We start from the raw sequence: 14,970 nt of genomic DNA, 5'->3' as shown, positions 1-14,970 counted from the left end.
GGATTAGAGATATTTCTGCCAATTCGCGGTTTGGGTGCCCGAGCAGCTGGGGCAGCCCAGCAGCAGTGAGAGGAGGGAGGGGAGCAGGAGGAATGGGAGCCAGAGCAAATCCAGGCTTTGCAGCATGGCCAGGAGGAGGGTCCTGGAGGCGTTTGGGGCCTGAGGTGTACACCACAGACATATTTTCAATCATAGCCAAAAGGAAGGGAGAGAATCCTTGCATGTAGATCATGCACCAGCTTTGGACACAGGAGCTCCACAGAGCCTCTGCTGGGACTTCAAGCACTTGAATAAGTGATCTGATTTCCCAGTATCTCAGATTCTCTCTCCAAATCAACGAGCATGTTTTTGGTGCTTTGGACTGAGGGCGTTTGAGGAATGGTCGTTTCCAGCACTCTAGAGATGAAGATGACCGGGAGGATGTCTGGTCTCCGTTGGCATAGCACAGGCACCTACTGAACTCTGGGCCTTTTGGAAGAGGATTTAACATGAACTGAGGGCATGAATCAAGCACCTTCCCCTGCATCCCTATCATGTCAGTGTGACCCTGCAGACCTCTGTGGTTTAATGGCTGCGATTTGTTACTGCTGCTTAAGTTGTTGGGAGGACAGGAGAGGAACACGTCTGACCATAAGCCTGCCGTGCTGGGGTTAAAGGTTTCCCTAGATGGGTTAGGTCTAAAATTGGAACATACATCTCAAAATACAAACTTGTATAGTGAGAACACATTTGCTTTTTACATTGCCTCTCTTCCTCTTTCTGCCTGAACGATGAAGAGGGGCTGACTGGGCATCTGTATCTTTTACAAGCAGTGATGCTGCATCTGTCCATCTCCTTCCCCATGGCACAGCAGAGGCAGATACAGGTTGGCTGAGCTGAAGGCAGAGGCTTGGCTGAAGGATGCCGGCATTGCTGGCCGTGCCAGCTGCCTCTGTCTCCACGTGCCGTGAAGCTGGCTCTGCCGTGTCCGGTCATGCTACACCAGGTGACACAGTGTAAATTCCCAGTACAATGTTCACGAGGCTAAAATAAGAAGTGCAGCAAGCAACAGCTCCTTTCTCCATCTGTGTGACAAAGCAGGTCTCTCTGGGGGACACGAATGCATGGTGCATGGTGCGCTCACAGGCACTTGGCTGCAAGGTGCTTTTCTGATCAGACATCTCCCTACTTACCTGCAGGTCACACGTATAACATGCAGCCTGCCTCTGCCAGAACATTGCAGCGTGTATTAGTGCTGCAAAGTCTAGTGTAGTGATGACCATTTACAGAGGAGAGGGAAGGCCTCGAAGCTGAGCTGCACTCTACATCAGGACATAGCTGAAACAGGGAGCGTGGAGAGTGCAGACTCCTTTCCCTTTGCATGCAGTAGCTGCTGGTTGGAAGAGTCAGGGATGCAATTGCTCACTCTCTCTCTCACCTCTTTGCTTTTGCTCTGCATGCCACAAATGCCTTCTTGCACATGGCACAGCTTTGATGGCAGGGTTGAGAAGCAAGGGTGAGAGTTACAGCTGTCCATGGAGTTGGGACTTTGGATTTTCAGCCTGAATCGGACAGGACTATTCCCCTCTGAAGACTTCTCTAGCTGCTGTGCTGTTCTGGAAAAAATGGGGCAGCATTACATGCACCTCTAGGTTGTAAAACACCACAGGGAATAAGTGGCTAGAGCCAGGCATTGAAGCCGAGGAGAATGCAGAATTTAAGGAGCCCACCTGCACTTTGTGCTGCTTATTGGTTAGCTGCAGGGGTGCCACTGCTGGGGCAGGCCATGTTGGGTTCATCTCTGAAGGCTCTTGTCTTCTTCGTGGGATGGGATGAGGTGGGATGGGGTGGGATGGGGTGGAGGTGCTAGCAGTCCTGCCTCTTGTTTAGTGTTTTCTGCATTAGTGCCATCATCTTCATACTGGTGCGCCTGACATGTTGTCCTGCTTCCCTCTCCAGGCAATTGTCAGAGGAGAATGCTAATCTTCAAGAGTACGTTGAGAAAGAAGTGGAGGAGAAGAAGAAGCTGAGCAGGACTAATGAAGAGCTCCTCTGGAAGCTGCAGGAGGGAGATGCCGTGAGCCCAGTGAAACTCCCACCCACATCCTCCACTTCTTTTTATCGCTGCTCGTCAGGGAACACTTCTCCAGCAAAAGTCAGAACCTTGCGGCGATGATTCGGCACCTGCGTGCTGAAGGTCTCCTGCCTTTTATGCATTTCCAATCTGCTCTATGTTACCATCCAAGGCAGTATTACCATCAACAGGCACCCAGGGCTTGTGGCTGCAAGCATGCTCAGTAGCTGCATAGCTTTACACTAGGCAGGGCACTCTTATAGTCCCCATAGAGGAGCTCTTGGTTCTGACATGTTGATTAGGGTAGCAAAAAAGATAGCAAAAAGCTAGGACAGCAGAAAGATAGGATAGCAAAACATTTAGTTTGATGTGCTGACATTTTAACTATGGTTAGAGCCAAAAGTTGGAAAATACTATATTAATGGTTCATTAGAATGAACTTTTGCTGCAGTATTTCAGGTTAGTTACAAATACAGCTCAAGTTGTGAATATTTCTGTATATGTGTTTGTGTTTATATACATGTACGTATTGTACCTTTATACTATATATAGATGCACACACATATATATGTAGTTGAAGATGTTCTGAATTGCATTTTTTATATTATTGGATACTACTAATTGCTGATATATTTTCATTACAGTCAGCAGTTTTCTAACTTGTGCCTAAGACTTGTATCTAAACGAAACGCATTTCTGTTTAGCCTCCCAGGAATATTTATACCCAACCTAGAAGAAAGTTACACAGAAGTAGAAGCGCCTTCCAAATGACCACCAAGTGGTACTCTATGTAACACGAACACCAGCGACTTTGACATTCTGAGACAGTACTGCCTTCGAAACCATCACCTTTGCATTGAACACCAGATAGGATATGCATACCATTCACTGCTTTTTAACTCTTAGCATCGATATTGTAAGTGGAGATAGGCTAGAGATGATAAACCCAAGGGTTTTAGCAAAATTGGTAGAGGTTACTGGTTAACATGTTTCAATTTTAGTGTCTTTAAATCCTAGTTAGATCTTATCTTGTTTTACCTTGCCCTGGTTTGGATACAATCAAAATCTCTGGATGTAGGTTCCTGTCAATTTTGATGTATTTCAAGTCCTGTGAGCAAGAAGGAGAAAACGAGTTGTTCATCCTTGACTTTTGCTGGCCAAGAGGTTTCCAGTATTAGGATGAGATATGGGGCACCCGCTGGGGCTCCAGCCTCCTCCCATCTGAAACACCAAATAGAGCACAGTGGACTACGTGCATACAAATGAGGTCAGAATTTCTTTCCTTCCACACATTTATATATTATTTCACACTGCTAAAGCTTACCCAAAGTTACAGAGCACTTTTAAGACTCGTGGAAAAGAGTGGGTAAACTACCTTTAACTTCTCTATCTACAAGCAAAAAAAATGCAGCCAGGCTTGTGGTGATCGCTATCCAAAGGGGTGGCGATGCCAAGGAGCAGCAGGGGCTGCAGGGCCCTCATGGGCACTGCTAACAAGAAAAATCATATCCCTGAGCATAATTTTAAAAAATAAAATAGATCTGTGGGATGCTTTTCTATCTAGCTGGGGGCAAAGATCTTGTGTACATTCCTCCTCTGAGCACCGTGGTATGGTGATGTTACGTGCAGCAAACCAAACCCCCAGGGTGCAGGAGTGCTGCGGGGAGGGCAGCTCTTTACCGGGGTGTTTGGTGGCACCAGGACACCCTGCCTGAGCAGAGGTGGGATTGCCCAGCCCTGCCGTGCTGCTCAGATGGGAGCCATGCTTCAGCTTTCCTGGGAACTGCTCAGGATTCACAGACTGCAGCTTAGATACAGCATCAATCACCGTCAAAACGCCTGTGGCCTATTCCACAGCAGTTTAAAAGGAAAAAAAAAAAAACTTATTTCTTTCTCCTTTTTAGAGAAATTTATTTTTGTAGTAGCTTTGCATGGTACTGTGATACTGAGTAAATTGAGCATCTTGTTAGAATAGATCATGCCACACCAACTGCTACTGTTGAAATGCGTTACTAGATTTTAGCCTGTCCAGCAAGTACAACCTGAAAGTAGGATAGATGTCTAACGCATACATGCATACAAAGCTTCTCCTTGCCAAGTACAATTTTAATCATTTTCATGCTTGCTGAATGTGCCAATATCTGCAATACCTACTGCATTGTCATGTTGCAGTCTGCCCATATAATTCTGATACGAGGTCATAGGATGATAGAATAGTTTGGGTTGGAAGGGACCTTCAAAGGTCACCTAGTCCGACCCCCCCCTGCCATGGGCAGGGTCATCTTTCAATAGATCAAAGCTCCATCCAACCTGACCTTGAACACTTCCAGGGATGGGGCATCCACAGCTTCTCTGGGCAGCCTGTTCCAGTGCCTCATCACCCTCATGGTGAAGAATTTCTTCCTTATATCTAATCTAAATCTACCCTCTTTCAGTTTAAAGCCATTACCCCTTGTCCTATCACTAAATGCCCTTGTAAAAAAATCTCTCTCCAGCTTTCTTATAGACCCCTTTTAATACTGAAAAGCCACAATAAGGTCTCCCTGGAGCCTTTTCCAGGATGAACAACCCCAACTCTCTCAGCCTCTCTCCATAGGAGAAGTGTTCCAGCCCTTTGACCATTTTTGTGGCCCTTCTCTGGATCCACTCTGATAGGTCCATGTCTTCCTTGTACTGAGGACCCCAGAGCTGGACACACTACTGCAGTTGGGGTCTCACCAGAGTGGAGCAGAGGGGCAGAATCACCTCCCTTGACCTGCTGGCCACGCTCCTTTTGATGCAGCCCAGGATACGATTGGCCTTCTGGGCTGCAAGGGCACATTGCTGGCTCATGTCCAATCTTTCATCCACCAGTACCCCCAAGTCATTCTCTGCAGGGCTGCTCTCAATCCCTTTATCCCTCAGCCTGTATTGATACCAGGGGTCGCCTCAAATGATGTGCAGGACCTTGCACTTGGCCTTGTTGAACATCATGAGGTTTGCATGGGACCACTTCTCAAGCTTGTCCAAGTCCCTCTAGATGGCATCCTGTCCCTCAGGCATGTTGACTGCGCCATTTGGTTGGATGTCACCCACAAACTCGCTGAGGGTGCACTCAATCCCACTATGTCATTGCTGAAGATATTAAACTGCACTGGTCCCAAAACAGACCACTGAAAGATACCACTTGCTGCTGATCTCTTTTTGGACATTGAGCCCTTGACTGCAACTCTTTGGATGTGGCCATCCATCAAACCCATTTCTCTCCAATTTAGTGACAAGAATGTGGTGTGGGACTGTATCAAAGGCCTTACAGAAGTCCAGGTACATGATACCAGTTGCTCATCGCTTATCCACCAACAATTACTCCATCACAGAAGGCCACCAGATTAGTCAGGCTGACTTGGTGGTTTCTAGGGTCCTCCTTTTTACCTTTTTAAAAATGGGCCACATGATACAACCAGAGTTGTTACTATCATGCTGATCTAAACTTTTCCATGCTAAACACACTAGAGCATATTACTGGCCTGGGATGAGCTGGCTGAGCCTGTCCTTTTTTAATTTATTTGTTCTTTCCCTCTATTTTTGGTACTTTCCTTATCACTTTGTTGGTTTAAATTCATATACAAGAGATGCTTCCAGCAGTGAATTGGGAGTGGGACTTTTACGGTGGGAAAACTGGGACCAATTCCAGCTCCACCATCATTTGGTATCGTTGCCAATCCCTTTCCCATCTAATTTTTGCCTCCCAATCCTGCCTTTCACTGGATTCTTCCTTGGCATGACCCCTGGGGTCTGCCCAATTGCTAGCAAAGCTGCAGGAAGTTTTGCCTGACCAGAAGGGACCCAGCAACCCATCCCTGTGGGGGTGTGAGGGGTGGTTCCCTCTGGTGCAAGCCCAGAAACACAGACTTTTTTCCCCAAAAAAAGGTCATTCCTTTTTCCTGCTCTTCCTCTGTCCTGTCCCTCCATGTCTCTGCATGCTGGAGCAGGTGTGAAGGGGGATGGAGACCTGAGTGCATGGCCAAGCCGGTGACCCTGGTTCTTGCCAGGCAGCTGCGATGGTGCACGGTGAGCTTGGCATTCCCAGCGTTGTGGGGGCCACGTCTCTAGTCCCTGCTCCCTGGCCACCCCTGCTCAAAGATGAGCAAGGGGAAGCATTCACTTTTGTGGGGCTGAGGCTTCCCAAGCGCCATGGCCACTGCTGTGGCTTTCCTGTTTTGTTGGGTAGGGTGGCCTTTCCCAGGAGAGGGAATGCAGCCAGCACTGAGCTGGGTTTTATTGCCTTGGTGTCTTTGAAAAGGAGATGTTTAATTTGGTTAATCTTTATTCACGGCAGAAGGCTGCAGCAGCAATAAAACCAGCCTACAGTTGCTCTGAAGGGGCTCCAGGGTTTGGGAGCGGGTAACAGCCCAGGGACAGCCGGAGAGCCGGCAGGGAGCGGGGGCACGGAGAGCTGCTGGAAAGCTCCGTTTTTCTGCAGGAAAGCTCCAATCAGCCCCCTTGGGATGGCACCTCCCGCAGCTGGTGTCACAGAGAGGTTATCCTGGCAGATGCACAACCACAAAGACTTTTGGTGGTGGTGGGCAGGGCGGGGGAAAGGAAAAACTATCAAGTGCAAAATCAGGTATATTATGTCTCTGCACTGATGGTGGTTGTGTCCCATGGACACACTGAGAAGCCTCTGTACAGCTTCCCACGCAGCAGAAGTTCTGTAGTCCCATTTACTATGTGGCTAATGATTACAGGAAGAGTTTGTATTATTTCAGTTATGATGTACAGATAAGTGTAATATATTCCTGATAATAAATACATATGCCAGCACATACGTGGGCCGATGCATACAAATCAGCGTGTCCTGCAGTGTTTTCTGTATGTCTGTGCACACAGAAACTGGAATAAATGAAAAACAAAGCAAAACCCCATTAAAGTGTCACCCCATTACAGTAAAGACTGAAGCTAGACAGCCACTTAGCCCCCTGGCAATGGGGCTTGTCAGTTGGGTTACTTGACTATGGTTCACATGCTATAAATTAGATAAAAAATCCCATGGATTCATTTTCTAAGGGTACTTCCCACATGGCTGTGGTTCCAAGGAGACCAGGGATCGTGGTCTGCAATGCTTTTATTAAGGTATTACACTTCAGCACAAGGTAGGGGGAACATTTCTGCTGGTCGCTCAGGCACGGCAGGAAACAAGCACGCTCTGTAACATGCTGGTCACCCACGTTTCAACACCCTCTCCCCTCGCCCTGCCCTCCCAACTGAGGGCACGCAGCTCCTCATGCTGTGCCACAAGGATTAAAAAGCAGCCCAGGGCACCTCCCACCTCGGGAATGTGCACAATAATAAAGATTTCCCACCAGATGCTTGGCTCACACAGCACAGACCAAGCTGTGGGAAGGGCCAGGGTGGAGAGGAGAAGGATCAGAGTGTCCGTGGGGCCGCTGCCTCATTTACGGCAGGACACGCAACCAGGCTGCCAATGATGCAGGGGTGGCAGGGGCTGAGACTCCTCCCGCCCGGTGGTCTCAGGGTTGTCCTGCACACCCTGCCCTGGAGAACCCCACCAGCACAACCCCTCGTTCATTACACAGCCCTCATTTCCTGAGACAAATTTCACAAAGTCAGCAAAATTTACACCACCTGGGTAAATTTTAGGCTAACTTTGCAGGTTCACCAAGTCACACCTAATACCTGAACTGGTACAAGATGGGGAGAGACTCAACTCAGTGTCAGCTGCAACAAGCTGCTCAGCACTGGGCACAGACCCCAGCCAGCAGCAAATTCCTCACATCGCGTATTATCCCACCCATCTCGACAAACCCAAAAGACTGGGGCAGAGTTAACATGAGCAGCTCCCAAGGCAAGTGCTCTCCTGCAGAGATCGGGACAGCCAGCAGACACTGGAACAAGCTGGAAAACAGAGGCAGGCTTGCAAATGGGGGTAAACAATAGGCATCATTTATTTAGATATCAAGAAAAAGGTTTTAATGCTGTACCACATAATTACAAGTGAATTTCCAATTTCCAAAAGCATCATTCAGGGGAGAAGTATTTACAGTGTCGCCAGGATAAAAATTAGCCGCATACCCGCGCTGTGCTCTGGAGGGCAAGGTTCACATTTTAAAACTTAAGGCTTAAATCGCTACATGAACATGGTAAAAAACAAAACAAAACAAAAATCAAAGTAAAAAAAGATAAAAAATAGATTTATTTGCAGAACAAGCATTAAAACTATTTATCACGCCTGTAAGAAATTCTGAGAAATCATTAGGAAAATAGACCATTAGATAACAGAAAGGTATTTACATTTTGCTTAATAATTAAAAAATAAAAATATACAGACTCTCCATGGCTTCAGCCAGTAAAAATCCCTTTACTGACATGACCCGAACTCGCACCAGGTTTGCCAGCACACGCGGTCTCCAGGCTGCCAGCGCCTCCGCCTGCTCCTCACCCCCAGCCCAGCGCAGCTGGAAGGCACAGTGTCCTGTTGGGGAGCCCTTTGCTTCCCACTGTGATCCTGAAAACACGAGTGACTCTGCCAAAACCACCGCCCCGCAAGGCATCAAGCAGGAGAGGTGCCTCTCGCTGGCTGGAGCCTGCCGGGTCTCAGATGAACCTCACGTCTCTGAGCGTGAGCCAGGAGCAAATACCCTGAGAAAAACCGAGGTCTGGCTCTTGCTGGCAGAGACCTTCCTGGATCATCTGGTTTCCAGCCGGGTGTCAGAGACCCCACGGCACCCCACCTGCAACTGTAATGTAGGGCGTAAAGCAGCCCGGGGGGGTTTGTGGGGGTGGCATCGCCGCTGGGGTGGGAAATGAATGATAAACCATGAGGCGAGCGGCAGCTGGCAGAGCAACCGACGGCACTTTTGCCCTCAGCTCACTTCTGGGATAGGGGAGGTGGCTGCAAGGGCAGTGTGTGTGTGTATAGATTTAGCCTTGAACAACAAATGCAATTTTTTGGCACGGGAAAGGAAGAAACGGAGCCTCCCTGTAAAGTCAAGCCCAGCGGGTGCCACAAGGTTATCCAAGGGTTTAGGAAGAGAGATGCTTTTTCTGCCAGATGGAAAAGGCTTCTTTCCAAATGGGAGGGCATTGAGGCGCATGGAGGGGTGGGACTGCAGTGGAGCCTCCTGCATGAAAACCAGCACCACTGCTCCTCCTTTTCAGAGCAAGCCCCTCCAGCCTGCCGGGCCTGCGTGTCACCCTTCATTCATTCAGGCAGATGACAGCAATGCTCACTTGTATGCGGCTTTCTGGGGGTGGGGAATTTAAGAAATCCCACTGGAATTCATTAGTGTATAAAATGCAATCGCTAAAGAAACAGATTTTACAATAATAAACATAATATCCTATCGTATTGCTTTCTGGTCACTGAGTTAGCAGGAACAGAGGCAGCAGGCAGTGACGGGCACCCTCTGCGCACTAGGAATAGGAGCTTGTTTCCAATATGGGACAGAAGGGTGGAAGTGCCCACGGCAAGCACTGCCAGCTACAACTTCACCCTTCCAAAACCCTGGCAGCGAACAGGAACGCATGGAATCGGCACCAGTGGTGCTTCCATCAGCGTGGCCCTGGCAGCCACCAAGCACCAGCAGCTCCGAACCAGCGGCACTTTGCCCGCAGCACACCCCAGCCCTCCCATGCCCAGACAGGACAGGGGGGCAGCCCCGCGCCCCCCCACGACACAGAGCTGTCCGACACCCAGCACAGGCACTCGCTGCCCAAACCAGCAGCAAACTCCACCCCAAGGGAAAGGAAAAGGGCAAAACGAAGCCTAAACCCATCCAGTAATGATTTTCAGTGACAAAAGAATTAAAGTTGTAAGCAAATAAGCAAAAGCTAGTTATTTTTCCACAAAACAATTTTTTTTTTTTTAAAAAAAAAAAAAAAGCTGTTTTGACAATAATTTTCCACTGAGAAAGGGCGGCTGGCTACATATCCAGATCTGCTATATAACTGCACGCTGCAGCCTTGGCACTGCCACCCTCCACGCACCGGCCATCAGTAGGAGCCTTCCAACAGCTTCCCCGGAGGGCTCCTCTCAGCCAAGGAGACGGGGGGGCAACCACACACACCAAAACCAGGTCAGCCCTTTGGGCCAGAGCCTGCCCTGAAACATCAGGCAGGCCACTTCTAATACACCTCTCAGCTCTGGCAGAAAAGGATCTATTCTCACACCAAGCAAAGCCATCGCTTCTCCATTCCCACCTCTTCATACAGCAAAATGCTCTGCATCTGTACAAAATATTCTTGTAATAAAATAACAACTGAACTATTTACAAAGAAAAGCTTGAATGAAGGTATATCGTCCACAATGACAAGGTTATAGCAGCAGTTGCTTTAAAGATATCTGTCTTGATCTACGTTACATGCAGACATCAGCAGTGAGGCAGAGGAGATGTTAAAAAAAAAAAAGGCAGTCAAATGTTGGCTGCTACAGGTAATGGCACATGTAAATACCAAATCTGGTGACACAGAAAGGTGTTCCTACGAACCTTCTCAGAGAAAAGGCAACTGAAGAAAACTGACCTCCATCAAGACCTTCCCTTCTTCTACGTGCTGCTATTAGATGCCACAAAAGCTGAAACGAAGCTAAGGAATATAAATACCAGAACAGATCCCTAAGTAGACAACAAAAATAAGTTAACATTTATATATATTAAAAAAAATACTTACAGCAAGAAATCTGCATATTTTTAAATAATTTTCAAATAATTTTCTTTGGAAATACACTTCCAGTCAGAATTCACCCCCGAATGGTCATTGCTGAATGTCTAAATTGCTCAGAAGCTGGTACCCAAGGTAGGGAAAAACATCCTTACATTTTTGGTACAATGTGAAACTTTGCTCTCCTCTGGGTTTACATATTCTCCCCTTCCCACCACATATTCAGTGCTTTTTGGGAGGCTGCAGAGTATGTAGAGCTGTTTAAACACTGTGTTTAAACAAAAGAGAGCTCAACCTAGTGGCTTTTGATATTCTTCTCTTCCTGCTTGAGTAAGACTTTGTATACACACGGAGAGCAAAGGCAGATGGTTAAGACCCATCGGCTGGAGCAGCGTTTGATTTCATTCTGTGCGGGAACTGCACTCAAAACACACCCCGAAATGTGCCCAGGGCACAACGCACATGGTGCCTTCACTCCCTCCAATTCCAACCCTGGCAAGAAGTGTCTCCCAGTTTACTAGAAGGAGGCCAAGATTGAAACTCCTCAGTGGGCAGAAAGGCTATAAGGTTTCTCTGTGAACCTGCGAGGGATGGTCCACAGTCTGGCTGTGTAATCCAGGAGATGGTGTGGTTCCCCTTTGTGCTGCACCAGATGCCCAGTGAGACCCTGATTAAGTCATGCGGGGGTCTGTTCTTCAGTTGTCCAACTGAACGACTGGGACAAGAGCCTGTCCCTTCGTCAGTGAGAGACATGTTGATGAACAGATTAAAGATCACCCAGTGTCCAAAGGCAGTATGGCACCTAGGACAGCATCCACTCAGGCTGAGAGAAGGGATTTCTGCAGTATGTATTTGGGATGCCCGATCCCTGGAAGTGTTTGAGGTCAGGCTGGACAGGGCTCTGAGCAACCTGATCTAGTTGAAGATGTCCCTGCCCATGGCAGAGGGGTTGGACTAGATGACCTCTGAAGGTCCCTTCCCACCCAAACTACTCTGTGATTCTATGATTTGTTTATCAGTACAAGCTGAAGCACGAATATAAATCAATGGCACTACATGGGCATGGTCCACCTTCCCGATGCTTTAACAAGCCTTTTTTAGGGTAGCGAATTTGGCTGGGGAAAGCTATTAGAGAGAATTAAAAAAAAATAATAATCTTACAGCAAAACCAAGGCATTGCCAACCAAACACAGACCCTGGGTTCCCACCTTTCACGATGGCCAGGCTCTGGAAATGATCTCCAGCCTCAAAGGGAAAGCTTCTCTTAGCAAGCTGGACCCTTGAGCTTAGAGGTGTTTTCTGGGCTGCACGTTGTACTGGGACCACTGGGACTGAGAAGCCCCTGCACACCCCCACGCCCTCCCCTGGGCAGGGGGCAGACACCAGGCTCTGCTCACCAGTGAAGTTCAAGCCCCTGAGGATGTTCCTGTGCTTCCCTTTCCTGGGGCACACACGCTCTCCACCAACACCAAACCAAAGTGTCACGGCCAAATCCTTTGCTAACGCCACACACAGCCGGCACACAAAACTGATGTGGGGAAAGGAAAACAGGGTCCCCTCTTGTTGTCAGAGCTGGGCTCACTTCTGCTCCACCACTGCAGCCACAACGCTGGTGATTTCTGAGGCAAAGAGGTAGGACGGCTCTTTGGAGACACCCATTCTTTTCAAGCAATTCAAGTACTTGCACCAAAGAGTTCTATGGCTAAACTTGGCAATCCCTTTGCTGAGCCAGCAGAAACATCTGCTGGCCTTACCTGTGCACTGGCAAATGACCATTCACCCAACAAGCAGCGACCACAAACCCTCCCAACATTCCATAGCAGTGCTGAGCTTTAAAGCATATGAATACATAGTTAAAAAAAAGTTAAATACAACAAAAACTGTGAGACCTGATACTCTGAAGAATGCAGGTCTTGGAGGTGCTTTCTTAACAAGGTGAAAGCTGGTGTTTGGCGAGAGCCTTTTTTTGTGCGTACACATGGGGTACAGCTCATGTCGGGTGCAGGACAGACCTGGGCTAAGCCTCACAGTAGGACTACAAAATCTGCTCCATCTATAATCAGGTAGAGTATCTGTGGGGAGGTAATTCCTGGAGCTACCAAAAGAAAGACCTTTGTGAGGCCTGGTTTCATAGCAGCATTTAAGGTTAACTAGCACACAGAAGCAGTTTTCTTTCTACACACTGGGAAAAAAAAAAACCAAAACAGATAGGAGGGGGAGGAAGGGAAGCGCGTAGCCCTAGAGTAGCTGACAGTGTTGCCGGGAGTATGCCAAAGGTGTGGCTTTTTTCCTTGTGATCCCTTTAAACTGTGCTAAGCAAACCGCAAGCTGCAGCAACAGGGCTGGGGAGTCCCACGTTACGCTTCCTTATTCCTGCATTACTGATTAACCAGAGGTAACCTGGTCCAGGACCCCCACCGCAAAGCTTCCTTCCCCGCAGCTGTTCCCCAGTTGCCCGTAAGCCAAACACGCCGTCATTTACAGCTGTCCGAACCAGCGTCCGTGTTTCTCTCTGCATCCGCTGAGGCCGTGTAGGTGGCTTCCACGCTGTGCCATATTCCATAGGTAAAGTAGATGATAAATCCTGCGGAAGCCAAGGGGAGACGGCACCATTAGGAAAGAGAAACCGCTACTCAGACTGACCAACACAGGTTACACCAGGGATAAGTCCGGCCATCCTGATAACTAGCTTCTAGCAGACAGCCACTACTTTCCTCAGGAAAAACACATTAACACAGGCATCAGTCTTTAAAAGACAATCTATCCAGGACCCAATAGAACAAACTTCACATTCTTTCCAGTGAGTTCACTGCAGTCCATTCTGCAGAGAGCTTTCTCTCTCCTGTTGTGTGCCTACAGCCTCCATCTCAGTAAAATATATCTGAAACTGATGATAATCTTACTTGTTTTCATCATAACAAATCTCCTGGGCATTTCAGGCAATTCAGCCTTCTCTACATGGCTATTGGGAGCATCTTGGGATGCAGATCAGCTCCTTCAGCTCCAGAAGCAGAAACCCCACCATCTGGACTGCAATTCAAGGCCAGCCAATGAGAAATGCTGTACAGTCTCTTGTTGGTAACAATACACGTAAGATGGTTCATGGGTTGTTGTTCTGTCCTCACAAAGGCTTCATGACCCTTGAATTTAAAACAAGGCTTGAGACACATTGCCTAAATGCCTTCAGTTAAGTCACCAAGTTTGCCCAAGGATGATGAGAGTGCAGAATCCCCCTCTGGAAATAAATGTGTCGTTAACAAAATCTCATAACTTTGAAGACAACATTTTTTTACTCTCTCAAACTCACCTATGAGCATCCAGATTGCAAATCGTATCCATGTGCCTATGTCTAGCTGCATCATGAGGTAAACATTCACAAAAATACTCACAACAGGAAGAAGGGGCAAAAGAGGTACCTGAAAAAGAAGGAAGGATACATGACATCCACAGGGCAGATCAATGGGCAGGGAAGAACATCACATCCCTTGTAAATGGGCAGCAACAGTTGCTACCAACTGTTCAGCTGCCAGATCTGAGAAAAGGCAAGGTTAGACCAAAACGCAGGACATCAGTCCACCATGGGAGAGCAATGTGAATGATGTTGTTCACACATTTCAAGAATGGTTGTCCTTGTTTTGTGGTCCGGAAGGAGGCAAGAGGCAAATTTTAGCAGCACTACTAAATACTTGTGGGGGAAAGAAAGGAAAACCAAGGACTGCATCATGACGGGCACCTACTGAAGACCAGGAGAAGGTAAGGGGAATGTCGGAGGAGGGACCTGAGGAACTTCAGCCAGGAGGTACCAAGGTAATTAAGAAATATAGAGCAAATTATCCCAGAGCGGAAGAAAACCAGGAAATATTGTAAGAGACAAGTGCAGTTGTACCAAGAATGCTTAATGATCTGAGATGCCAAGAAGAATGAGACAGTAACGCCAAAGTGCAAAAATCAGAATATGAAGAAAATAGCACAGGCCTCTACAGACAAAATCAGAAAGGACAAATGATAACAATAGAAAGGTTTGTGAATATGGTGAAACCAAGAGGAAAGTGAACCTCACTCCTTAGGAAAAAGGAGATTTATGAAAAGAAACAAGACTGAAATGTTGCAGGCCTTTCTTGATTTAAGCTTCACTAAAAAAAAAAACAAAACAAAACACACACCCCACACATGGTGAGCAGCTGTTCACATCATTAGAGAAAGGGGATGGGCACACAAATTAGAAAACGGAAGAAGATTTTTCTAAATTAGGTTCTGTC

The 14,970-nt window shown here is 47.6% G+C and overlaps 2 protein-coding genes across 5 annotated transcripts in view; one reads left to right on the top strand and one right to left on the bottom strand.

Moving 5' to 3' along the window:
- The window catches only part of MTUS2 (microtubule associated scaffold protein 2), a 187,252-nt gene extending 185,097 nt beyond the window's left edge, over positions 1 to 2,155 (top strand). Inside the window, exon 14 of the mRNA XM_065655778.1 lies at positions 1,939 to 2,155. Coding sequence (XP_065511850.1) covers positions 1,939 to 2,155 — 217 coding nt within the window. The remainder of the gene's footprint in view (positions 1 to 1,938) is intronic.
- A 5,825-nt stretch (positions 2,156 to 7,980) lies between these two features.
- SLC7A1 (solute carrier family 7 member 1) overlaps positions 7,981 to 14,970 on the bottom strand; it is a 47,467-nt gene continuing 40,477 nt past the window's right edge. For 3 of the 4 annotated variants that reach the window (XM_065630732.1, XM_065630742.1, XM_065630724.1), the window contains one exon: positions 7,981 to 13,295. In XM_065630732.1, the coding sequence (XP_065486804.1) occupies positions 13,014 to 13,295 (282 nt within the window). In that variant the 3' untranslated portion in view covers positions 7,981 to 13,013. Of the gene's footprint in view, positions 13,296 to 14,018; positions 14,128 to 14,970 lie in introns of all 4 variants that reach the window. The other variant, XM_065630751.1, reaches the window with a different exon arrangement.

Source organism: Caloenas nicobarica, chromosome 1 (assembly GCF_036013445.1).
Source record: "Caloenas nicobarica isolate bCalNic1 chromosome 1, bCalNic1.hap1, whole genome shotgun sequence".
Lineage (NCBI taxonomy): Eukaryota > Metazoa > Chordata > Aves > Columbiformes > Columbidae > Caloenas > Caloenas nicobarica.
This window is presented reverse-complemented; position numbering and strand designations above follow the sequence as displayed.